Genomic DNA, 25812 nt, shown 5'->3' with positions numbered 1-25812 from the left:
TTTCCATATATGATCTAATTATATATTTTGCTAAAAGGGTGTCAGAGAGAGATAATGACAGAGTGCAGTGTGTTAGCAGTAAAGTTGGAGGAAAGTTGAGAGCCAACTGCATGTAAGAGTATCTGAGATCAACACAGACTCTCAGGCATTTTCTCTCTTTGAAGCAGGGAGCTGCATTTTCTGCTCGACTCTCCAGTATGCTATTCAAGTGTGTGTGTGTGTGTGTGTGTGTGTGTGTGGTGGTGGTGGTGGTGGTGGTGTGTGGTGGTGGTGGTGGTGGTGGGGTCCTGATCTCTGATAAGAGTATAGGATGAATTAAAGGGAGGAAGAAGAAAAATAAATGGCTCGGCACTTCCTTTTCCCATTTCCTCTAACCTCCTACTCCTTTCTTGCTTCCTCTCTAATCTTAGACTGAGGCTGTCTGGCTGCTGCTTTAGCACTTTTCATCCCCTCTCTGGCATTAGCTTGTTGTCCCTTATTACTTTCATTGCTTCCTTTTTGCCTTTTGCCTGTGTGTCTGTGTCCTGCATTTTTTTTCTTGCTGTGTTCTCTTTCTTTCTTCTTCCCTTTGTTGGTTTGATTATTTCTTACTTTTCCCCTTTCCTTTTCTTTCCTCTCATCTTGCCACCTGGCTTATCAGTTCACCATCATGTTTCTTTCATTCTCTCCTCTCGTCTTTCTTCTCTGATCAGGTACTAGTTTAAAGTAGGAATCCAGTAGTCTCCGGTGCAAATCACTGTCACTGGATTCTCCTCTTACTACCTTTCATTGTTATTGCATTACACCACGGTCACAGGGATCAAACTGATGTGAACCCTCATTCCTCCCTTGCTTCAGGCAGGAGGGATAGATGAATGGTGGCAGGGGTAAAAAGATAGAGAGGGACCTGACACCCTGGTGTGGGAGAGGGAGGGAGACAGATAATTACTTTCACTCACACCTGCTAACAAACTGTAGATACACCTTGCTCACACATGGATGTATTCACAAAACATATGCATACAAAAACATGAAATGGACATAGCATAGACACTAATACACAGTGCACACCAGTACACTCACACACACCTATATTAGAGTGATTACACTCCCTCAGTGCTTGTGTCGCTGCCCTGTTGAGATTGGAATTTCCTTTAGAGTGCCACTTCTGTGTCATTGAGCGATCATTATTACAAAGACAAAGAGAGAAAAGGAGATAAGAGGGGGAGATGTGAGAGGGATAAAACAGCAGGGAGTGACTGAATGGGAAAGAAAAAGTGCAGAAGAGTTAAGGGAATAGATGAAACATACATTTTTACATGTGGGGCAAAGGTTTTGCCCGGGGGTGGGGGGTGGGGGGGCCTTTAAGCATCAGGGTCTCATCATCAGGCTGGTGCTGCAATCATGTAAACATTTAGCGTATGGCTTTGATGTCACTTTACCAGTTGATCTACAGTTATGTTCTGACCCTCACCTGTGGCTATGAGCTTTGGATAGTGACAAAAGAGCAACATGCTGGAAAACCTCCCTGTGGGGAGAGCAGACCCTGCGGCAGACATGCTGCAGGGATTATAGTGTATATCCGAACTAGCCTTGGATTCCCTCTGGATCCCCGTGAGGAGATATAGGACAAGGATGTCTCGGGTAGTCTGCTTCGTCTGCTGCCATCACGAGCAGGATGAAAATAAAAGTAGAGAAAAGAGAAGGTGGCGAGCCTCAGAAAGCACTTTTTACTGATTTAGTGTCTCCACTCTAAACACCCAGGATTATATTGCCATTTTCACTCATTCCTCAAAGGGAGACATAACACCAGACATGAAATTGGGGTCTTTTAGGAGGATTCCCACAGAATCCAGCAGAATGAGACATAGTGTGATTTTAGTAGAAATTATCCCATTAGAAACTATAGGGCAATTGTTATAGAAATATGTGCCTCAGGTGCTGCACAGAGCAGAAGTTCAGTCAAGTTAGGCAGATATTTTAAATGTATGTAATTGCAGTCAGAAAGTTTTCTTCAACTGTTGGTATTTTTCAGACTTTTGGGCTCATCATCTTCTAACATGACATTTTGACCGTGTCCCAATTCCATACTACATATTTTACATAATTTATTCTATATTAATCTTCATCTTTTTGCAGTTACCACACAAGAAATCAACATACTTTACTGTTTTATACTAGCAAGAAATTATACATGACACGTAAGCCATTGGGCGTTAATCAAACTGCAACTTTTGAATGCCACTGCCAATTAAACTTAACAAAGAGAGCGCAAAATGTCTGCCAACAGATTTAATACTTGTTTTTTGGCTTTCCAAGATTTTCTGGAGCTGTCTCACCACGACCTGCAATTTAAACTTGTGTCGTGAGTAAAGCCATCATTTTTGTTTGTGCGTACGATGTGGGAATATAGTGTACATAAACAGCACACAAAAATCAAAAGATTTTTAGTATGTATTCTGACGTTGTTGAGTACATTTTGAGTGAACACACTACATACTCAAAACCTGCTGAGTATATATTGTTGGGATTTACAGTGGTTAAAGGGGCACCAAATTGTGTAGTGCAATCAATTAATTATAGCTATCAGAATTATCAAAGATAATCATAAATAATAACTTTAATGAATAAAGTCCTCGGGGAACCCCCTTAAACAAGGGAAATGAGCTAATTAATTGTTTCAGTCTAATAAAATACACTAAACCATCAATTTGTAACTCACATTAATAATTAAATTAATAATTATAACCAACATTACCATTAATAGATAGTAGGTTAAAAGATTTGGAGTTCAACATAGAAGAGGTTGGCAAATTATGCAACATTAACGAAACCAGCATAATTATACACAAGCATTTATTAAAAAATAAACAGAGCAAAACACATAATATTAAGTCTAACTCTAAATGCACTAAGCTAAAGAGCAAAAGGTTGTGTGTGGTGTGTGTGTGTGTGTGTGTGTGTGTGTGTGTGTGTGTGTGTGTGTGTGTGTGATCCAAAATGGGTCCAACATGGTATCAAACAAAAGAAATCTAATTCAAAATGGCGGCTGAGCAGCAACCGCATGGTTAGACAAAGAGAGGAAATTCAAATTGGCAGCTAGGCCATGTTTGATAAAGAGTGTGGCTATGTTAAAAGTAAAATTGGAGTGTATGTGTGTGATCGGTGTAGGATAATAGTACCCAGTTAAAAGAGAGTTAGTTAGCATGCAAAGACATGTGATGCCTAACATTAACTAACATCAACTTAGCATGTGGCTACCAAATCCTAACAGGGGGGAAGTACATCCCAACAATAAAACTCAATGAACCAAATCATTCACAAAAGTAACACAGTCATGTACTTAGCCATGTACTCTGCTATGCTATATTATGCCCAGTGGATTAGCCAGGCAGGGAATAATGTTGGTTCTGATTGAGCTGTGCAGTCCGTCTGTGCAGATGGAGGAACCGGTTGCTCTGTCTGTTGTTCTCTTTACAGTTACTTCTTAAAGTTAGCTGGCAGACTTTCTGTAGTAGCTGTTGGCGCTAACTATTGTTAGCCTCTATTTTCTGAGGAGGCTGAGGTCCAACATCTGTCGGACAATGCTGAAGATGTTTTATGAGTCTGTGGTAGCCAGTGCTATCCTGTATGCTGTTGCATGCTGGTGCAGCAGGTTAAGGGTAGCGGACACTAACAGACTCAATAAACTGATCCGTAAGGCCAGTGACATTGTGGGGGTGGAGCTGGACTCTCTGGCGGTGGTGTCAGAGAGGAGGATGCTGGCCAAACTACACGCCATCTTGGACAGTGTCTCCCACCCACTCCATGACGTGCTGGTCAAGCAAAGGAGTACCTTCAGCGGAAGACTCATCCCCCCAAAATGCACCACAGAGCGCCACAGGAAGTCATTCCTGCCTGTGGCCATCAAACTATTTAACTCCTCCCTCTAAGGGTTAGTCTGTATGACCCTAGGTCACTAAACTGGACATTGAGCATTACATCTCCGCCATAATTGAATAATTGTGCAATATATTATATAATATTAGTTTTCCCATGTTAGTTTTTCTTATTTATTGTTATTGATATTATATACCTCTATTACTCTCAACAGTACACGCACCTCTGCTTATTACTTATTACTTATTTTGTTACATTGTATTATTATACTGTACTATCATCATCAACCGGTAAACCCACTTGGTACTTGACACTTAGTTTATCTTATACTTATACCGACCTGATGCTTAATTTATTTTCTGACCTGTTTTTATAGTGTTTTATAGTGTATCATATCGTTTGCTAGTACTTTCTCCTGTGTGCACTGACGTAAAGGCAAGCTACTGTAACAAAGAGTTTCCCTACGGGGATCAATAAAGTATTTCTGATTCTGATTCTGAAAAATATTAGCATTAGCATTCTGGAGTCGCGTTCTGGCCACCTGCCGAATGTAAGTCCCAACATTCACTCTACTTTCACCTCCTAAGGGAAATATCTGGCTCTTTAGCTGCTAAATGCTCCACTATGTTCATCAGCTAGTTGCCAACTTTATCTGTCTGCTGTGCTGGGCAGGTAGTGTACAGTGGGTTTTTAAATCCTTTAGCTGAAAACAGCTGCCTGCTGCGGCTGAAAATTAAGCCATGACAGTGAACCAAAACAGTAATGTTGAAAATCAAAACAATGAGCTGAAAAGAGATGAGAGGAATTTGCAAAGTCGGGGGATAATTCTCTGTGGGTTCATCACTATGAGCGACCCCTTTCACATACATATAGTCATGGGATGCATTGTTAATATAAAATATTGATTATTGCTGCTTTAAAGTAACAGCCTCACTATAACACAAGAGCCTGTACTTGCTCCAATTAAAGAGTACATTTAAGAACCCCTCCTCTATCTAGATACATAAAATCACGCTCCCATCATGGAACATTCAGGAAGGAAGAAGGATTCCACTCCCATCCACTTTGTCATTCAACTTCTTTTCACTTTTTTCTCAGCCACCACCTTTATAAGCCCCACATTTTTCTGTTGCAAGCCTTGCGCTCCAAAGAAACAAGTAAGAGCTCTCTATGCACTCTAGAAAGAAAAAAAGAGTAAAGTCTCTTGTATAGTGCACAAAGTGCATGCATGCATGAAAGCATTAAAATGAATGTGTTTGGGGCATTGTGGGGAAAAGGAGAGAGAAGGCTGACCAGGAAAGAAGAGGAGGAATCAGAAAGAGGACACTCTCTGAAGAAGAGGGAGATGGAGGAGGACAGAGTTGGAGAGGAAAGGAAAAGAGGAGCAGAGTGTTCTTTTAAATGGAAATTGGCCCTCTCACTGATGGCTGGGACGAGTAATGACGAACCCCCCTGACTACTTGAACGTGGTGTCAGCATTTTTACACGCACACACACACACACACACTCACAATATTCACATAACCATCATCCTACACGGCCACACATCTACATACACATTTAAAAGCATGCAAGAACTTACGCACACTCACTCTTCCACACCCTCCAGAGTCAGGGAACAGCGTGAAAGTGTGATGATGCATCATTTTCTTAAGCACCTCTATCCATCTTCCCTTCCTCACCATCTCTCACTCTCTGCGTTTCACACCCTTCATTTTCAGGAGGATGGTGGAAACTTACCTCAGCTGTATGTATACAGCAGTGGATATGCTTACATACACTGTGTGTGTATGTGTGTGTGTGTGTGTGTGTGTGTGTGTGTCTGAGTTTCCGCATACAAAAACCTGAGAACACCTGAGAGATCATTTGTGTGTCAATATTACACCCAAATGTGTGTCTGTCTCATTGAAAGAGGACTCATGGCAAAAAAAATTCTTCTTTAAAAAGGTTCTTTAAAAATCATCATATAATGTGTAAGCCAAGTAGCCACGTTTGTAGGACTTTCAATCTTAACAATATACTGTAGTGGTAAGTGGTCACTGCTGTAACTTTTGGAACTGGACCTTGCAGAGATCAATGGCAGTGAAGTACAATTTCCCAGGAGATAAGTGAGAGGAGGGGTTTTCAAACACTGTTTGACGATGTCACAAGCAGTTTGTTTAAAGCATACTAACACCTTTATACTTTCATTCAGATTTATGGTACTTCTAAATCCACTTAGGTACTTACACTTATTTTAGCTTTTATACTTATATCCACTTTGTACTTAATTTATCTTAACTGTATTATAGCATATTATATTTTGATTTGCTTATTCCTTCTATTCCTGTGTGCATTGACGTGATAGTGAGCAGCTGTAACGAAAGAGTTTCCCCTCGGGGTTCAATAAAGTATTTCTGATTCTGATTCTGATTAAATAGTCACATTGTACGCATAGTTTCTTTAACAGAACGAGTGACCTTAATATAGTAAATGCACAAGTCTGCTTGCTATTGAAGTAAAGGGAGTTGTATGCTGCTAGTACTGTGAGCCTTCTCCAACTGCTCTTGTCATAGCAGAAAAAGCACAGATGTAGTACATGTTTAAACTGACATCAAAACCCAAGTTAAATGTGATGAAGGCATAGTTTATCCTTGGTTAGTGTAATGGCTGACCCTTATCAGTAATGCCATTCATAACCAGGTTGTAAGGTCCTTCCCTTTCAGTTGAATAAATGGTAGCCATCATACAACTGCCAGAAGGATGCATCACTTCCATCTGCAATACCATAATTACTAAAGCACAGTACATCTACACTGACAAGAGTCAAATCAGATGTGTTAAAAACACAATAATGGTGACCATACAGTATATTGTACAGTATGGTCATAAATAGTAGCTTCGTAATAGGCATTATGTATCAGTGGATACATAATGCAAGATCAAGATCATTAATTCAAAGTAAATATTTAGATTATGATCCTGTTGACAATAACACATTTAACATTTTACAACGAAACAAAAAAACCTGCTCACTTGCACACACACACATAAAAGTGGGTTTTTTTTAATCACATGATCACAGCCCCGGTCAGGAGTTTGAACTTCTGCACTGGTGAACCAGCTCCACATGGTCGTTTTCATCTCTGCCTTGCTTCCTCTGCCTCTTGTTTTCCTCTCATATTCACAAAGAGAGAAACTCTTGGGTCTGCTGTGTGAGTTCTGTTCAGTGTACTGCAGGTAAGCACACAACTCAATAGAGACCAAATAGCTTCCTATTAAACCCACACTGCTTTTAAGACAGCTGAGCTTTAGTGCAAGTCTGTGTGTTACTGTGCCTGTGCATCGGTTGTGAGTGTATGTGTGTACCACATGTATTTGTACTTCTGTCTGTCTGTATGTTGGCATCCAAATCACATTGTGTAAGTACTTTCTGTGTGACTTGTATATCTATATATGTAAATGTGTTTACCCTGTTTGTATTGTCAGTGTATATGGGAGCTCATGCTGCACCTGTGAGCATCAGCAGAGTCCTACGGAGAATCTTAAATAGGACTAAATTATTTAGCAGGGACACAAATGCAGCTTAGTGGTGGCTCTGCAAGATGAAAGGAAACACTGCTTCATACATGATAGCAGGCCTGGAAATAAACCCTTTTATCATGAGTGTTAGGGTTAGACACTTGCCCAGAATGGCAATGCAAAACATATGGGATGCTTTTAGTTGACTAAAATATAAAGCTACAAACCTGTGTGAAGATGTTGAATAGGGCTGGAAATCACAGGTTAACTGGCATACTGTCATCATTTTGACCATATTCACAAATCCTCCAAATTAAATTTGTCCATACCCTCTAGAACGACACATGGAAGTGTTTTCTGGTCTGACGTCCCAATGAGCAGGACAACATCATCATTTGTCTGTTCCTTCCAAAACTGTCACAAACCACTGTCAAAGAATAAATCTCTTTTATGATGTGACAACTCTGGTTAGGGTTTGGCTACTGCATTTATTCAATACATTATGAAAAGCTTTTAGTTTCAGAGTTTGAGAGAGCTTAAATAAAACACACTGCACAAAAAAGTCAATGGAGCCTGAGCCTTTTTAACACACAGAGAGCAGCATGAGTATTGTGTCATTATTTCAATGTCAAACAGTCATAAACAGGCAAAAGGCTGAGCTGCCAGAGGACAAAACATTTCAATTTAAATGTCTTCGGGAAAGAAAGAAAATACCTCTGCCTCAGTGACAAAACATAGTATCACAGTAGGGTTGCCAGAGTAACAACACTGTACAGCAAGATATTGTGTTATTTCATGAGCTAACACAAGGTTTTAAATTCATTTATAACCACCTGTGAGAGGAGCACATCAATGCTTAAAAACTATGGCAGGGAGAAGGATGGTGATAAAGGTTTGGTGTTGTTTTTTAATCTTAGAAATCAAAACATTGAAGAAAGGTGCCATTGTCAAAAATGTAAAAAGGGCACAGATTCAAGACATGGATGTGTTTCTTTGTTTTGTCCCAGTAAATACACTTCAGTACAGTCCAGTGGGTTTTTGGCAAAGGACCTTTTCCATTTTATTGCTCCAGTGTTTTCCATTATTAAAGATAAATGCAACTGCCAAATATGTATCAGTGATTTGAGGCTATTTGTATGGGTCTTATCTAAACGTAAGCTATGAAATGAAGAGTAAACTGTTTTTGCATTGTGGTGAGAGTGTATCTCAGTTCATTTTTATTTTTCTTAACAACTCGTATTTCTACTTCAGTGCTTCCACACTGTTTTAACACCCCCTACCTCAGGTCTTACCACGGAGGGGAGTCGTGTCTCAAAAACAAATGTGTCTTTTGGTATAAAAGAACATCTGTTACTGTACTTGGTCTTGTGATTTTTTTCATGATATGCTGCACCCACGCTCCTTGTAAATCATTTGCCCTCCTACCAGCGAGCCCATTCCTCATTATATTTGCGGGCGGTGCACTTCACACCCTCTGTTTACATTCATCGTCAGCTTCTGTCACTCATGGGCCTTTTACCCAGTGTTTTACAGTAAACATGTGTGTAATGGGCATCAGTGTGGTATGACAAGGTGTGGCATTCAATACAATGACCTTGCACACTACACACTGATACAAAATGATAAGGGTCATTTAAGGACAGGCATACAGTGTGTAAATATCAATAAAAGCATTAGGGGAGCTTTCCCTCTGAGAACTGAAAAAAAAGCCAATCTTCAAGTCTATTAATAAAAGTAGATTTTAATGTTTTGTTGGCATGAATGCTATTCAGTATAGAGACTATACCATTTGTCTCATTCATTCAAACATGCAGATACAAAGATACAAGAAGAATGGTTAATACACACACAGGCAATGATGGCAGATTCAAAGAGCCAAAAATGCACAGATGGGGAGTCTAAAAAGTTCTATATTTATGCCTTATGTCTTCTGACACACAGGGATGGCAAACCACTACAGTAGCTGCAGTTTAGGGTACTCTCCCAGTCTTACATGAACCAACAAAATAGATTGCACCCACTGCATCTTTTTTGTAGCCAACTATACCATTCCACTAAAATTATATGTTGCAGGGTAATGATATTGCATACCAAGAATTCCCTACAAAACATAACAAGACTGAGAGTCTATAGCCACGCTTTAGTGGCTTTGTGAAGCTGTAATTAGATAAAGCAGGTGTGAGCAGTCTCACAATTAAACTGTTAACATGCTGATGTTTAGCAGCTAATCTTTACTACCATCGTATGACGCTGAGGAATATCATTAGTTTTGCAGGTATTTGGTATAAATTAAAATTTTAACCTGATGATGGCACTAAATGAAGTCATTGACATTTCAATCTGTACCAAAAAAATTTCAAATCTACTGGTGACGGAAAAGTCAGGAGATCACCAATGTCATTAGGATACATCCCTGGGGAACATGAATGTCTTTACAAAATGTTGTGCCAATCTATCTAGTAGATGTGAAGGTAATTCTCTGGATAATTGACAACATTGACCTGCTAGTGGTGCTAGATGTCATTGGGATTTATCTTCTGGGAACTATGAATGTCTTTCATTCAAAATATACATACATATATTGCAGTCTATCAAAAATTTGTTAAGATATTTCAGTGTGGACAAAACTGGTTGACTGACTGACTGACCAGCCATCCTTAGAACCATGCAGCTAGTGTAGCTAAAAACGTGTGGCAAATGGGAAGGACGCTTCAGTAAATTATACGATAGGACCACTCTTTCTTCCTCAAAGTGGCAATATGAAAAAACAGCTGCTCAGTCGGAGTATGAATGTAAATTACGTGCTCATGCACTCTGACAGGAGAGCCTACCTCTATGCAACCATATATCTGAAGGTACCAGGATTAGTGAACAGATGCTGGTCACTCCCCCCTCTAGACAAATAGACAACAGGCATTCACTCCATGAGATTAAAAACTATGAAGAGGTGATGAGAGTGAAACCACCTCCGAGTCAGCGCCTTTCAGTATCCCTCATGTCCAATGCTTTCTAACCCATAAACCTTAATCACCCACTTCCAAACTCAACCCAACCCTTCCTCACATATCTATATGCATACTACATCCTCAACCCATTACCCCTCATTTATCCTTCCAAGTTCCCTCACTCCTTCCCATGCATCCTTAACCAGGCTCTGCCCCGTCCTTCCCTCCCTCTTTGGATGTGGAGCGAGCTTGGCAGTATTAAAGCCAAGTCCTCAGACAGGTCATTTGACTCCCAGTTGTCGATGGAGTATGTTATTACCAGAGCACCTGCTACGCCTCTCTCCTACCTGAATCTGAAACATGCAGCATCATTCCGTTACTCAGCATGGCACAGCAAAGACAAAAGCCAGAAAACAGATTCAGCAAACACATACAGTGGTGTGAAAAAGTCTTTGCCCCCTTCTTGATTTCATTTTTTTTTTTTGCATGTTTATCACACTTAAATGTTTCAGATCATCAAACTAATTTAAATATTAGTCAAAGATTACACAAGTAAACACAAAATGCAGTTTTTAAATGAAGGTTGTTATTATTAAGAGAAAACTAAATCCAAACCTACATGGCCCTGTGTGAAAAAGTGATTGCCCCACCTGTTAAAACATAACTGTGGTTTATCGCACCTGAGTTCAATTTCTCTAGCCACACCCAGGCCTGATTACTGCCACACCTGTTCTCAATCACGAAATCACTTAAATAGGACCTGCCTGACAAAGTGAAGTAGGCCAAAAGATCTTCAAAAGCTAGACCTGGAAGACTTGCTGTGATAAATGGAACAATGAATTTTGCTGTCTATCAAAAACTCCGGAAGGAGAATGTCCAGCCATCTTTTCATGACCTCAAGCTGAAGCGAACTTGGGTTCTGCAGCAGGACAATGATCCAAAACACACCAGCAAGTCCACATCTGGATGGCTGAAGAAGAACAAAATGAAGACTTTGGAGTGGCCTAGTCCTGACCTGAATCCTATTGAGATGCTGTGGCATGACCTTAAAAAGGCAGTTCATGCTTGAAAACTCTCCAATGTGGCTGAATTACAACAATTCTGCAAAGATGAGTGAGCCAAAATTCCTCCACAGCGCCGTAAAAGACTCATTGCAAGTTATCGCAAATGCTTGATTGCAGTTGTTGGTGCTAAGGGTGGCCCAACCAGTTATTAGGTTTAGGGGGCAATCACTTTTTCACACAGGGCCATGTAGGTTTGTCTTAATAATAACAACCTTCATTTAAAAACTGCATTTTGTGTTTACTTGTGTTATCTTGACTAATATTTAAATTAGTTTGATGATCTGAAACATTTAAGTGTGACAAACATGCAAAAAAAATAAGATATCAGGAAGGGGACAAAGACTTTTTTACACCACTGTAACCCACTGGATTTGAAGGTGTTTGTAGCCTTTTTGTATCAAGTATTCATTGCTGCATTCATTTTGAGACATTACATCAATTACCGTAACAGAAGATTACTGGTGAGAATGCTGACATCTTCTTCTGCATTTGCATTGCATTTTACATTACATGCAATACATCTGATTTTACAGGAAAAATACTATAATGCTTAAAGGAGTAGTTTGACCCACATTTATTCACTTTCTTGCAGATAGTTACATGAGAAGATCAATACACTCTTATAAGTGAAGCCGGAGCAAGGAGATAGTTAGCTTAGCATAAAGACTGGAAACTGGCTCTGTCCAAAATTTTAAACTCTGCCTACCAGCACCTCTAAAGCTCACAAATTAAGATGTAATATTTCATTTGTTTAATCCATACAAAAATGAAAGTGTAAAATAACAAGTTGCAGTTTTACAGGGGGTTATGTGCCCAACTATTTCTTGGCTGGAAGCAGTGACTTCCTGGAGGATTTTTGTCAACATGGAGTTGCCAAGCAAACAGCGGAGACTCCAGCTTTAGAGGTGCTGGTAGTCAATTATTTTTTTTTACCTTTGGCAGTCTTTATGCTAAGCTAAGCTAACCATCTCCTGGCTTCAGTTATATATTGACCAGACAGAGATGAGAGTGGTATCAAGCTTCTTATCTACCCAGTGACAGTTGGTGGAAAATGTTCAATGTAGGGCTGTGCTACATCTAATCAAACATTCAGCAAACATCCCAGTATGATTTCATTTAAAAATGTGAATGTATAAAAAAGGAATTCCTACTTTAATTATTATATTTCAACATAAAATAAAGCAGTAAGTAACGTCTTGACAAACGCATCAGTACATCTTATTTTGGTTACCCACACAGGTGAAATCAGTATAGCAGATGCCCCCATGGACCTTGTTTTGTTGGGGAAACCAATAGGGAGGTAAAGATCAGGATAAGTAAACAGGAAGTGCAGTTAGTGGTGTTAAGTTGCTATTCAGACACTTGAATGGACATAAGCACTGAGTCAAGCGCTCTGAGGAGTAGAGATAGTAAATTCCAGCAAACTTCTGCTTCAAAACTCTCTCACAAGTGAATTAAATTGAATTATACTCAAATTATACTTATAATTGTGGGGTCCCTGATAACCAATACAAAACAGTTAACAGAAGGAAATACCCAAAATAATAACATAAACAATCTTGTAAATATTAATTGACGTCTCACACATGGAATAATTTGAGATTTGTTTTAAAATGTCAACTATGCACATAGCACAAAAACAAACAAAATGTACTCTACCAGTCAGAGTTTGAGTACATCTGCTTGATACCTGGTTATTCATTGTCCATTTGAAGCGCTGTAGCAATGGTGTCGGTAGTTGCGTTCTGGATGGTAATGAACTCAAAAAACCGCTATTGGATGTTACTGTTGGTGTTGATGTAGCTTAGCACATGCACCACCTGGCAGTGGGGAGAATTGTCAGTTTTCTCATCTGCCTGAATGGCGATAAAATCAGCGCTCTTTACTTCCTCCAATAATCCTTTTGCACTGACAGCATGCAGTCCAACAGCTCGTTTTGTACCGTCTTTGTATGCCTTTAAAAACAGTGAGTTAGCTGTCTAACTAGCTCCTCCAGCACACTGTCTAGGGAGGCAACAAAATCCACAAATCCCCTGAAAATGTCAGGGATGTCCGAGGAGTCAGTCTCGTCATGCCCACACAAGGTCGACTCAAAAGACCCACAAAACTTCACACAATCAATTATTCGGGATAAAATGTGCCTTTTATCCATCTCCTCATTGTGTTTCCTCACCACAATCTTGTGGCTGTCGTCCAGCTGCATAGCGATGTTCACTCTGCCGAATATAGCTAACGTTAGCTTGACAGAATTATCCATGTGTGTCCTGGTGTTCTCATGTTTCCTTACTTTCTCAGCCAGGTGCTTCATATCCCTCACTCCCGTAACTCTCCATGCTGGATCTGTCCCTGTTGTTTAAAAAAGCAAGCACTGAAAGCAAAATAAGGCATTAGCCTGACTGCATCCAGCTAGCCAGGCCTTTCTGGTGCACTAGCTACCAGAGAAGCCTTGCATACAGTGCTTACCTTTCTCGCTAGCCTGCTGTCTGATTGCGAGGTCAGGTTGATCTGGGCCCAGCTCTTTCACCTGTAGTTTCTCCATCAAAGTTCTCCTCTCAAATGGATCTTGGAGGAGAGATTTCACCGAGTTCAGTGTGTTGTTTCTGGATCATAAATTCAATGTTTCTTTGATTAAAATGAAGCACATTATAACTCTGCAATAAATGAGCACCCTCCGACCTTTGGTAAAACACATCAAAGCCCACAGCAGTTGGTATTACATGTGTACAGAGAGCATGCACATTTTCTTTTCTCAACTCTCATGTATGTCCATCAACTGTAGACACTTATTATAATCTATAGTATGTTTTAAAATATATAAAAATAAAGGCTTTGTTACAACACTATATGTATTAATCAGGAAACATATTACTTGTGACCAAAGAGTGAGCTAATTCATGCACTAGGAACACAGGGAAGGGGAAGGTCACTCTGCCCTGTGTGCTCCAGTGTATACGCAATTAGGAGTGCCACTGCACGGGAGAGGCAGAGAGTTTCTTCATGCAATGGGCACCCTTCCACAGGAATGTAGGTGCAGTACAAGCAGGCCAGTGCTTTCACTGAGCAACACAACCTGAATGATGAACTTGATTGTCTACATATGTCTATATCAAGGAAAATATTTTCCACAGGGTCATGGAGGAGTAGTGATCACGCTCACTATTGTCATGTAGTTAAAAGGGCGCCTGTAGAGATTAGACCTCACTCTGATTAGATTTGAGGACGCGAATTGGCAAAGTTTTATGTTGTACGTTCATATCTTTAATCAGCAATTGGCTAAACTGCTACACAGTCCCGCCTCCTGTGGGCGACTTCTCTATCGCCCCAGTGCTGTTGAGACATGCAAAATCCACACTCATTCATTGTCTATGGGAAGTGACTACTTCGCTGCACAAAGCATGCTGGGATACCTATCGACGCAAACAAGCTGGTGGTGTATGAAAAGCATACAGGACAGACATGGGTTTATACAGATTGGTCGCTTGCAGTGGGCCTGCATCGCATGGGCTTCCTACAGCATCATAATTTGACACGTACAGCCACTGACAAAGCGGCCGTATTTGACGTGTTGGGAGTGAGAGCAGGATCGTAACTATATATGCTGTATATACAGTACATACAGTAGCCTAATTGTGTGCAAAAAAAATGTATGTGTGAGAAAGATACAGAAACGCATAGATCAGTAGAGGCTTTTGTGTTTGTGTCCTTTTTTGCGCTCATGCATGTGTTTTTGTTCTCGTTTAGCATGCACCATTGTTTGTGCCTATTTTCATCACAGCCACTGACAATCCCAAATCAACAGTACTGCAGCAGCCCACAGCACTCGCAGTCGGGAGGAGGTAAATCAACTACAAAACAGAAGCAGTGTGTGTATGTGTTTGAGCACGAGGTGGTGAGTGTGTGCGGACGCGAACATGGCAGATTTAATAGGCTGGCGAGTAACAAAGAGCTGCTCCCTTTCTTCTTCTCCAGTCAGCACGGCTTCATGCTTATGCCTCCAGCTCCTACCTAGCAATGCTTGATAGATAGACATATAGATAGATGGATGGATAACTCAACATGGACTGGATAGGATGGTTGAGAGTTTGGTGCCCAATTAATTTTGAGGTGGTATAGTTTGCTCTTAAAGAACTAGTTTCATACAGTACAGTGATAGTGGAATGATGCTGCTGTATGACAGAAGAAGGTAACTGGACTGACAGGCTTCTGATTGAGCAAATGTTGGAAATCTCTGTTGACAGCATTTATGGATATGCCGGGTGCGCTGTTTGAAACTGAGATAATGAGGGAGATGGGCTCACTGTAAACAAAACTCATAGAAACAATAAACAGGCAACATAATTTTGTCTTTCATTCTCTTGTTATCTCCGGAGGAGACTGTGCAGTCAAACACAAATTCACACCACAAAAGCTGGGAAAGATGAGGTGAAAAGCAAAAACATCACGGCACACAAAATAATAGCCTGCCCTGGACGCAATTCACAGATGACAGGACAGACAGTGACAGCATAATACTACTACTACTGCCACTAATGCAGGTACTGCACTGCACTCCAACAACAATGCAGCAATTTCATTAGCTGGGCACATTCTGCCAGAAGGATATTGAGTTGTGATGCCAGAAATATCAGTGACTGTGAAAAATTGGAAATGGAGTCTTGTTTTGATGGTAGCCTAAGTGGACAAAATGAGGCGACAAACGTGCAATAACAAAAGCAACAAGTAGGCTTGTGGAAATCAGATATCATTTCAGATAATAATCTGCAGCAGGTCTGTGTTTCCACGCGGGACCGACTGCAGTTTAATCTATCCTCCCTGCCATCCCTAACACTATCACTCCATCTCTATCCCTTTTCCTAGGTTGGAATAAGCGAGTGGACTATGAGCCAGGAACAGGAAGTAAACAGTTGTTTCCTAAGATGCACCTGGAGACCTGTGGCGGGCCGCTGTCGTCAGTGAGAACCACAGTGGAGCTGCAGACCAGCCACATCGGGAAAGGCTGCGACCGGGAGACCTACTCTGAGAAATCTCTACAGAAACTCTGTGGTTGGTTCTGCAAAATAAATGACTCATCCGTTGTGTTTTGAATCTCATAATCGTGCTGGTCTGACCAGAATGACAAGCAGCTTAGATTGAGTGTGCATTTCTGGCATGTGGCAGTAAATCACATGAGAGTTGGACCTATGGCTATTAGGATGGTGGTGGATATGTAGAATATACAGTGGATGGCTGATCAAAGATAACTTCTGACTGAGGCGGCAAACTGAAAGTTAGTGCAGTGAATTAGAAGTAATCTGCTGCTGCTAAGAGCATCAGTGGAATCCAGGGTCTGAGTACCAGGGTCAGACAGGGCCTGAGGCGCCTTTCTCTGCCCTTTTTAAACCAACATCTGAAAGCTCTCAGTCCGTGTTGCTTTCTTATCTCCGCTTGTGTCCCTGGTAAACCCCTGTGCTAAATGAAGGCACCAGAATAGCAACTTAAAGCTGTGTCACTAATGATGTGACAGAGTGAGGGCATTAGCCGCCTCAGATGCAGCCACGCTTTCTCCTCGGTGACTGATGAGCAGCCGAGCTGCCGTGTCGGTGCCCAGAGCGCCAACAAAGCAGCCAAGCCTACCCGCTCCCCCCTCCCCGCCCACACTCCACCGCCAGCAGGGGGGCTGGAGTCATCATCTTTGACTAACGGCCTTCACAAGGCCCATTCCAGCTCATCTGAATGCATAACGTCCCCTCCCTGCCTCCCCTGGCTCCCGGTCCATGCATGGTTTACCACTAAAGAGTCCTTTTCAGGCACCTCATAATCGTTATCTGATAGCGAATAGAATAAATTGTAATTGCTTTTTTAAAGCACAATCAATTTGAGATAATGTACAAAGACATCGGGCAAAGAGAAGGCTGCTGCTGGGTGCTGGAGAAGTCGATGCGTATTTATTTACTGAGGGAATCTAATTACTGGAGTCAGAACGTCAACACTGGCATGAGTACAAGGTAGAGAAAAACAGAGCTTTACAGACGGAAAAACATTAATTAATGTGCTAATGTTTTGTTATTAGAAGAAATGAACAGATTCATGTTGCAATTATTTGTCTGGACAAGGCAGACACAGTGAATTCTGACATTCCCCATTTTTTCTTAGAACAGAATGGTTTCCGTATCGCTTTGATTTATTACCATCCGTAAGCTGTTACAAATGATTTATAAATGTGATTTAAACACATGAAATGCATTTTTCACTGTCATGCAGGGGGGCAAAGATAGATCGGTAAGGTCATATCAAATACATTGAGGAGGAAGGTGAGTGACGTGGCACAAATAACGTTTGCAAAGGTGACAGTTTGAAAACAAAGATCGTTAAGGATTTAACATATTGAGCTTATTGTGTCAAAGGAATGATGGAGTTGCTTTTAAAGCGAAGAAGAGAAAGGGAATAGGATGACTCAATGCAATGCAGTAATGATTGGTATGTTTTGTCATATTGTATAGGGATCATATAACAAAAGTGTCAGCTGTAAACAATTCATGTGATTGGCTGATTCACACCATGTGCCGTCCTTCTCACCAAGTCCTTGCTGTGTCTTTTCTCTTTGTGTTACCATACCACTCGGTCAATATGTCCTCTCTGTTTCCATAGAGGCACATTTTAGTGGTGAGCTATGTTCTGAATTTCTGAACGATGACTAACATCTCTTTCCTTTTGAAAGTCAGTTTCATTTGCCATGAATCAATACCCACATCCTCTATCCATCTCGGCCCATTGATTACACATTAAGCCCTGCCATCTGCCTTACTCATAAGTAATCATAGCCAAGGTTAGGCCACTATCTGTCGTGATTGTTATTGACACATCTTCTGTCGCACCTCTTATTTGTTTCTACGACGATGACCCCAGGGGCCTCCTCAGGCAGCACTGACCTTCTCCCTGCCCCCAGTGCTGCCACCAACTGGACAGCTTCCCTGGTGACTGACAGCGGCAGGGACAGTGATTTGATCTTCAGGTTTGACGGTCGTCAGGCGGCTAAAATTCCAGACTGGGTGGTACCCCAGAATCTGACAGACCAGTTCACCATAGCAACCTGGATGAAGCACGGACCCAGTCCTGGGCTCAGAGCTGAGAAGGAGACACTACTCTGTAACTCCGACAAGACTGGTAAGTGTGAGCCTGACAGGCAATAACTGATATATATATATATATATATATATATATATATATATATATATATATATATATATATTTACAATTGAAGGATACGGCTGGCAATATTCTATATTTTTCTTATTGTCAACAATCCCATGAAAAATCAAAAATAATGAATAGCTAACATCACAACAACAGCAGATCTTGGCAAACTAGAAAGTAAACTGAATGTCCGTGGTCAAGTCATTTAACGTTACCTGACACACAAATCATGGCTGGAATAGTGTTTTTGATTAGCATTTACAGAGTCAGGGCTGTGTACAAACACTTTTTTTCAGCGCACTCAGTAAACGGACAGCTAGCGGACCGTGAGGAGATATTCGCTGAATAAGAAAAAGAAAAAGATGTGTATTGGATTAGAATGGCATACCCCACCTTTAATCCTACATATGTACACCATCCTGCTGCTGTGAATGCACACTACAACACCAAATGTCCATTAATCTGCAAATAGTCCCAGACAAATGCACTGTTTACTCGTTTGAAATAACATTTGTTAAAAAGTACAGTGCCCAGCTGTTTAAGAAGCTACGGGTGACTATTTTAAATGAAACTATATTTGTGACCCATTTTAAAAGATTTACATCTTCAGTAGGAACAAATACGCTTTGGGGCTAAGACCCACAGACAGTTTAGCGAAGTCAGAAAGTGTTAAGAGACGGACTGTCACCTTTCAATCTTTCAATGAGATTTTCCGAAAATAAAAAAGCATAGAATAACACCACCCATATGCTGTATTATGATCCTCTCACAGTTAAGTGTCCATCTAGATGTTGCATCTGATTTGACCATGGTGGTTCAAATTAAAAAACACTAGACATCATAAATCAGCTGTGAGTGGATCTGTAAATCCCAACCAAGCCTCTGATTTGTGATTTTGGTACAATGTGTCAGGAGTTCAGTTGACGGAGAACAGGGTATCCACGTCACAAACAAATCTGTAAGTGACAGGAAGCCAGTAATTTCCAAATGCAGCTCACTACATGACACTGGCTACACCCCCACACAATGGCTTGGCAACACCAAGTGAGCCAACAATGCCACCATGAGTGGATACAAAGCATAATCGCTCCTAGAAAATGTATAAATATATAAACATCCACTGGCAAATATTCCCTCCTCGACACTCTTTAACTGGATAGTGAAATATAACTTAATATTATGGCCTGTTGTAGCCTCATTGATAGCATAATGGTGATAATTTAGCTGTGTGTATCATCTTCATCATTTGTTTAGGCTTATTGTATACATACATATACATACATACTGTAAATGATCTAAGGTGAAATTGGGGAAATGGTCTGTTCAAATACTCTAAAGATCCAGCACAACTAATTCAATAACGTCATAGCGTGCTTTGCTCAAAGGGATGATTTTGTTTTAAAACTTCTAGTGAAAAAAGTATGTGAGATGACCATAAGAAAATTGTCCTCCTTCGAAGCTGCTGCTGTCCCAGTTTTGTGAGGTTTCATAAAGCTACATGTCCGGTTTACCTGACAGTGAGTAGGTGTGATGATTTGGTCCCTGGTGCCTACTCCTCTTTCTCCCTCCTCCCACAGAGATGAACCGTCATCACTATTCGCTGTATGTTCATAATTGCCGCCTGGTGTTCCTGCTGAGGAGAGACTTCACCCAGGTGGACACCTTCAGACCAGCCGAGTTCCACTGGAAACTGGAGCAGGTAAGACACTGTGATACTCTGGAACACATATGATAGACAGGAGAAGAAGTGACTAGTTTATACCTCAACTCACCTTTGTGGATTTGATAAGTAGGTTATGGGCCAATCTCAATACAGGTTTCCAGCTTGGATTAAACCTGTATTAAACATCCTCTGGGATTTTTTTCTTGGCTTAATCCATGTTGTCTGTATCTTACACTAATAATAGAAGACTCCTGGTAAGACTTTGGGGTTCATTTACAGTGTTACAGAGTGTTGCATAAGGTTTATAAGGGAGAGCCACTGGTCAGTCCACAGGAGCTCACTAACTGGTTGCCCATCAGACTCATAAAAAGCTTTACACACATCCATGGTTTTATGTGTATTTGTGTGTACATACAAGAACTTGTGTGCATTTCTATTTCGTGCTTGGCTGCACTCGAAATCCTCCTTTACTCAAAAAAAGCCTAACCTTTAATTAACCCCAATTAATTTGGAGAACTCTCATACCACTCTACTTTATAACCGTGCAGTTGTTTTAATGGATTTAGTGACTCCTCAATAAATATTTGCCATGGATGTGAATATTTTTTTGTTGGTGTTTTATTATAGCCAGAGCTGTCGTTTTTACTTTCTCAATCAAATATTTCCAGAGATAAAACACTGTGTTACCTGACATGGGATCAGAATTTGAAACAATTGCAAACATGATTTTGGTAGGCTTTTTTTTTTTTTTGGAACAGAAATGTTTTGCTATAAGTAGGAAAAACTGGAAATGTTTGGTAAAAATACAAATTCACCACTTTGATTCCATGATTAAAATATGCCATTTTGACATCAATTTGGAAGATTCTTATTTGATATTTAAATAAAGCTCCATTGAGTGTAAGAGTGATTTTTATGTAGGGCTAGAAAATACAGGCCGTCCTCATCATATGTCATACACCAAAATATGTGATGGAGACTTGGACAAACAGGCATAGCAAACCGAGAAATATGCTCACTCCAGGGACGTGTGTCTGCAAGTGTGTGTGTGTGTGTGTGTGTGTGTGTGTGTGTGTGTGTGTGTGTAGACGGCAGCTGTCTGTTGATCAAGGATGCTGTCTTAAAGTCAGACAGGTCACCTCGACTCGCAAGACCCTGCACTCGCCTAGCGAGGACATTTGATTCAGGGGAGAGGCGCACAGCTGAGCCTGGACATCCAGATGCAGCACCCAGGGCTAATTTGATCAGACAGATCACTGGTCTTGATTGGGGGGAGAGCATGACAGAGGTCATCCATCAGCCTCCTGACGGCACATGGCGTGAGTGAGGCATCGTCTGGAGGAATTTAAACACAGGGTTCCCACAGAGTATCAGTCACTTGTCTGTTGTCTCATCCATTCCACATTTTCTCTGCTGTTTTTTAGGTGTTATTTTTGAAACATTGTCAACATTCTAAAGATTAATCCAAATTTTTCGGAAACCCCACTGCTTCTTGTCATGAAATAGATCTTTGCCTCAGTCAGAGGTTTTAGTTTTTTCTTTACTGAAGGATGAATGTGTTAAAAGTGATTCAGGGCCAGCCATTCAGACAATTTTGAGGGTTTAGCAACCAGGGGGGAGTTACATTCAAAGTGAAAAAATCTTAAACATGGTGGGAATTTTACACACTGATTCCTGTGTGTGTATATATATACATATATATATATATATATTTTTTTTTTTTTTTTTTTTTTTTTTTTTATTTGACAACTTTTGGCCAATAAATAAATGTATAATGTGTTTGTTTACCTGGTTTGCGAGCTGCCTTCATTGCATTTAATTTAATTTAATTATGCTGAATTGAACCGAAAATAAAGGAATCAGTATTTCTCTACACCTTTGTTTCTGGAGAAGGTGTTAAATCCTACATCAAAATTCACATAAAAGTTTTACTTAATAATTTCAATGGAGTGGCGACCTGTCCAGGGCGTACCCCGCCTCTTGTCCAATGTCAGCTGGGATCGACTCCAGCCCCTCCGCAACCCTCTAAGGATAAGCGGTTATAGATAATGGATGGATGAATAATTTCATATATAAAATGTAAATAAGAAGAAGTTTAGAGACCTTCATTTTGGTGTCTGGTGTTTTGAGAGTGTCTACATTTTTTTAGGCAGGGTAAGGGATACGTTTGGGGAACTTGGACTCATGACCTCAGTATTTCTAAAATCCTGGATACAGCCCTGTAAGCTTTTGACTTTTTATTAGCCACACTAGCAGTGTGGCTCGAGGGATGGCAATCTTGGTTAATCAATTGGTCCACCACTTTGGTCCAGACTGAAATATCTCTATATAACTATTGGATGGATTTCCATGAAATGTTGTACAGACATTTAAGGTTCCCAGAGGATGAATCCTGATGACTTTGGTGATCCTCTGACTTTTCCTCTATCACCAAAGCTTGAAATTTTTGTTTTCAGTGCAATGTCTCAACAGCTCTTGGATGGATATCCATAATATTTGGTACAGACATTCATGAATTGTAATAACTTTGGTGATCTCGTCACTTTTCCTCTAGCGCCAACATCAGGTCAAATTTTTTATTTGTTCAATACTTACTCCACGTAAATTAAATTGGTAGATTAGGCTGGGTTTTGACAGTCTTTTCGGTGGTTGATAAAAAGATTTTAACGGTTAATATTGTGGCCTTGTCTAAATTGATCTCGATTTATATATTTTATTACTTCTAGGTGATAAAAGTTTCTATGGACTATGCTGGCACCACATACATCTTTGAAACAGACTGCACAATAGTTGTTAAACTGTAGAGTTTCCTGAACACTTTTTGAATCTACTTCTCTTTCTTACATCCTCTCTCTCATCTTCCTCCCTCTTGTTAATAGTTGTCTCTAAAACCCCAGGGCATGAAAGGGAACTTTCATTAAGTCGCTATCTCCCCTCGCCTTTTCGCCACTTTCTCCTCATCTGCTAATGTCTTTTAAACAAAATGAACTTCTGAATACCTCCAACCCAGAAAACCCTTCCACAGAAGAATCTCCTCCTCTCCTTGCATTGGTTTATCACAGAAGTCCAATTAATTTCTCATACAATCCAATCAGGCATTGCGAGTCGCTACATAATGACTGGAACGAGGGGGGAAGATGGTTGCAGATATTAGTTTTACCTGCTGAAAAAAAATGAGTGTACTATCTGTTAATAACAGACAGAGTAGTTTAAGGCAGCATGATTTTATGCGTACAGGCCTATTGTGTTCAGTGTGATTCAGTATTTTAAGCTTTGCTATCTGTGCTGTGTGCATTGTTGAGAGAGATGGGCTGAGGTTTTTATTGACTTGAAGAGATTTGCATTGAGCCTGTATTGAACATGTCTTTTGTTCATGGTTTCATATTCTTTAAATGCAGACTTACATTCAAGCATCTCAAAGAAGGAGATTGTCAATCTTGAAGCTGTTTTCTGCATAAGCCGGTACTGAATGAGCCCCTGCATGTGTAGAAAATTGGACTGAGTCTGCACAGTCCAAAAAATAGCCTTTGGCACACACAGGTGTCCAGGAGATTCACCAGCTGAAAGAGCGACTCACACACCCACACTCAGACTTTAGTTCTTCAACAGTGTATTAATAGCAAGTGAGACTTTATTATTCTATTCATTTAGAGAAATAAAACTAATTTGAATTAAGTCAGCTAAGCCTTTTAAAACCATTTACTTTTCAAAGGGTGGTCAATTAAATTGTTGGTTGGTGGCATCTTTACAGACTTGATCATCTTCATTTTATAGTAGTCCCTGGATTAGCTATTACAGCTAACTGCACAGGGATCTACTTTTGGGACAACGTGCCAGCTAACCAAACAGCTGCACATGCCAGTTTACATGTGTGACACTGTGTCATTTTAGCAAGGTGGTATGCTAGAGAAATATTAGCAAGCATTTGTTTACATTAGTGTCTTCAAATGAAATTCAAGAAAACTAAGAACAATGGCTGGTTATTCAGTGGAATATATTATGAGGATTTGTGTCATTTACTTTGATGGCTGACCATATTTATTTGAAAACACACAGATGAGAGGCTAAATCTAGAAAATCTAAATCTAGTTGTGTCCACAGATGAGAGTGATCCCAAATGTGTATCTACAACAATGGTTCTGACCAACATTGCCCTAATGGAGACTGTGTTTCACCTTCCCAAATTCAATAGAACAAAAGACAGCGGCCGGCTGAACCAAACGGTCCTTATACAGTAAGCAACATCGATTACAGTAAGTAATTAAAGTAAATAATACGTAATTAAAGCCTATCTGGACATCTTTGTAACATCTGTGGATTCATGCTATATATGAAACAATAAGTAATAAATGTTTTTAATTAGTGCAGATGAATCCGTAGTTTGCTAGCAGGCTAACCAAACAGCTGGCTTGGTTAACTGGCTGGTTGCCTCGTAAATAGATCCTGTATAGTTAGCAAATATCGCTTACCGATGGGGCTAATTTCTGTGTTTACTTTTGTGTGGATGATTCATGTAAATCATCAAAGTTTATTTGGGAAACATAAGGAGACGCATCCGGCTTGCGGCTATAGGTTGTTTTGGCTGTGATGCTTTTCCCAATGAGAAAAAGTACCGGGATTGCAGTGCAGTGGTTCATGAAATGCTGGGATAGGCCTACACGTCTAGCCCGTTAGGACCATAAAAGGTATCATTTCTCTTTGAGGCTGGGGAATACTAGTTATCAGTGGTTTTTCACTGCTTCCGTGTTTCTGCAGAGTTTGATAATGTGTCCCACGTAGTGAGATAAATAGAAATGCTCGGTGTTAGAACAAAGCCTGCATGTTCTCGTCTGAGACTTTGGCGAGAGGAGAAAATCAATGAGAAGTCACCTCGAGCCATTCAGCTGCACAAAGAACGAGAAAAACTGACTGGGATAATTGATATCTAAATGATGTTTCCAGCAGGAGTCTAAATTGAATGTGGAAGTGACATCATTACCTTCAGCTACCCCATGAAAAACACTTAATTTTTTAGGAAAGTAATCAAGCAAACACTCAGGGGGGACTTATATAAAATTACCATCCATGCAGAGTACATATTACAGGTTTAAAGGCCTGTGTGTCCTTAATTCAGGGAAAGCAAGTGAGACAGCTACAATATGTGGAAATGTTTATATAAATGGTTTGTGGTTGTCTTACTTGTCTTATACTTACTGTACTGTATGTTTATACAGGCCATTTAGTCGCTAACTGTGTCTGCTATTTGGTAGCTAGCATAAGGTTAAACTTTAGCAGTTTTCTCAAGAAACATTAGAAATAACTATTACATTATCATTATATTCTCCTTCAATAGTCCTTCAACAAAAGTAAATGAATTTGATTGACTTTGAAGATCATGGACCTTGGCATTATGCAATGAAAGTAAATTATGGTTTATGATACCAATTTCACTTTTGATTTACTGTATATGCTCCCTTCCCCATCATCACATGTGGGTGTAAAATCTAGCAAGCACACTCACATCCATTGTGCACATCAACAATGGCTGAATGTATCCAGTCATGACAATAAAAGATGGAGAACAGCTTTTTTTTTTTTTTTTGCTAACCACTTGGCATGATCTTCCCTC

At 40.3% G+C, this 25812-nt stretch overlaps 1 protein-coding gene across 1 annotated transcript in view; it reads left to right on the top strand.

The window, feature by feature from the left end:
* Nucleotides 1–25812, top strand: part of LOC122878467 (calsyntenin-2-like) — a 247021-nt gene that overhangs the window by 168262 nt on the left and 52947 nt on the right. Inside the window, exons 6-8 of the mRNA XM_044201270.1 lie at nt 16226–16411; nt 18254–18511; nt 20119–20240. Coding sequence (XP_044057205.1) covers nt 16226–16411; nt 18254–18511; nt 20119–20240 — 566 coding nt within the window. The remainder of the gene's footprint in view (nt 1–16225; nt 16412–18253; nt 18512–20118; nt 20241–25812) is intronic.

This window comes from Siniperca chuatsi, linkage group LG7 (genome assembly GCF_020085105.1).
Source record: "Siniperca chuatsi isolate FFG_IHB_CAS linkage group LG7, ASM2008510v1, whole genome shotgun sequence".
Lineage (NCBI taxonomy): Eukaryota > Metazoa > Chordata > Actinopteri > Centrarchiformes > Sinipercidae > Siniperca > Siniperca chuatsi.
The sequence above is the reverse complement of the archived record's forward strand: the minus strand, read 5'-3'. Positions and strand labels throughout refer to the sequence as shown.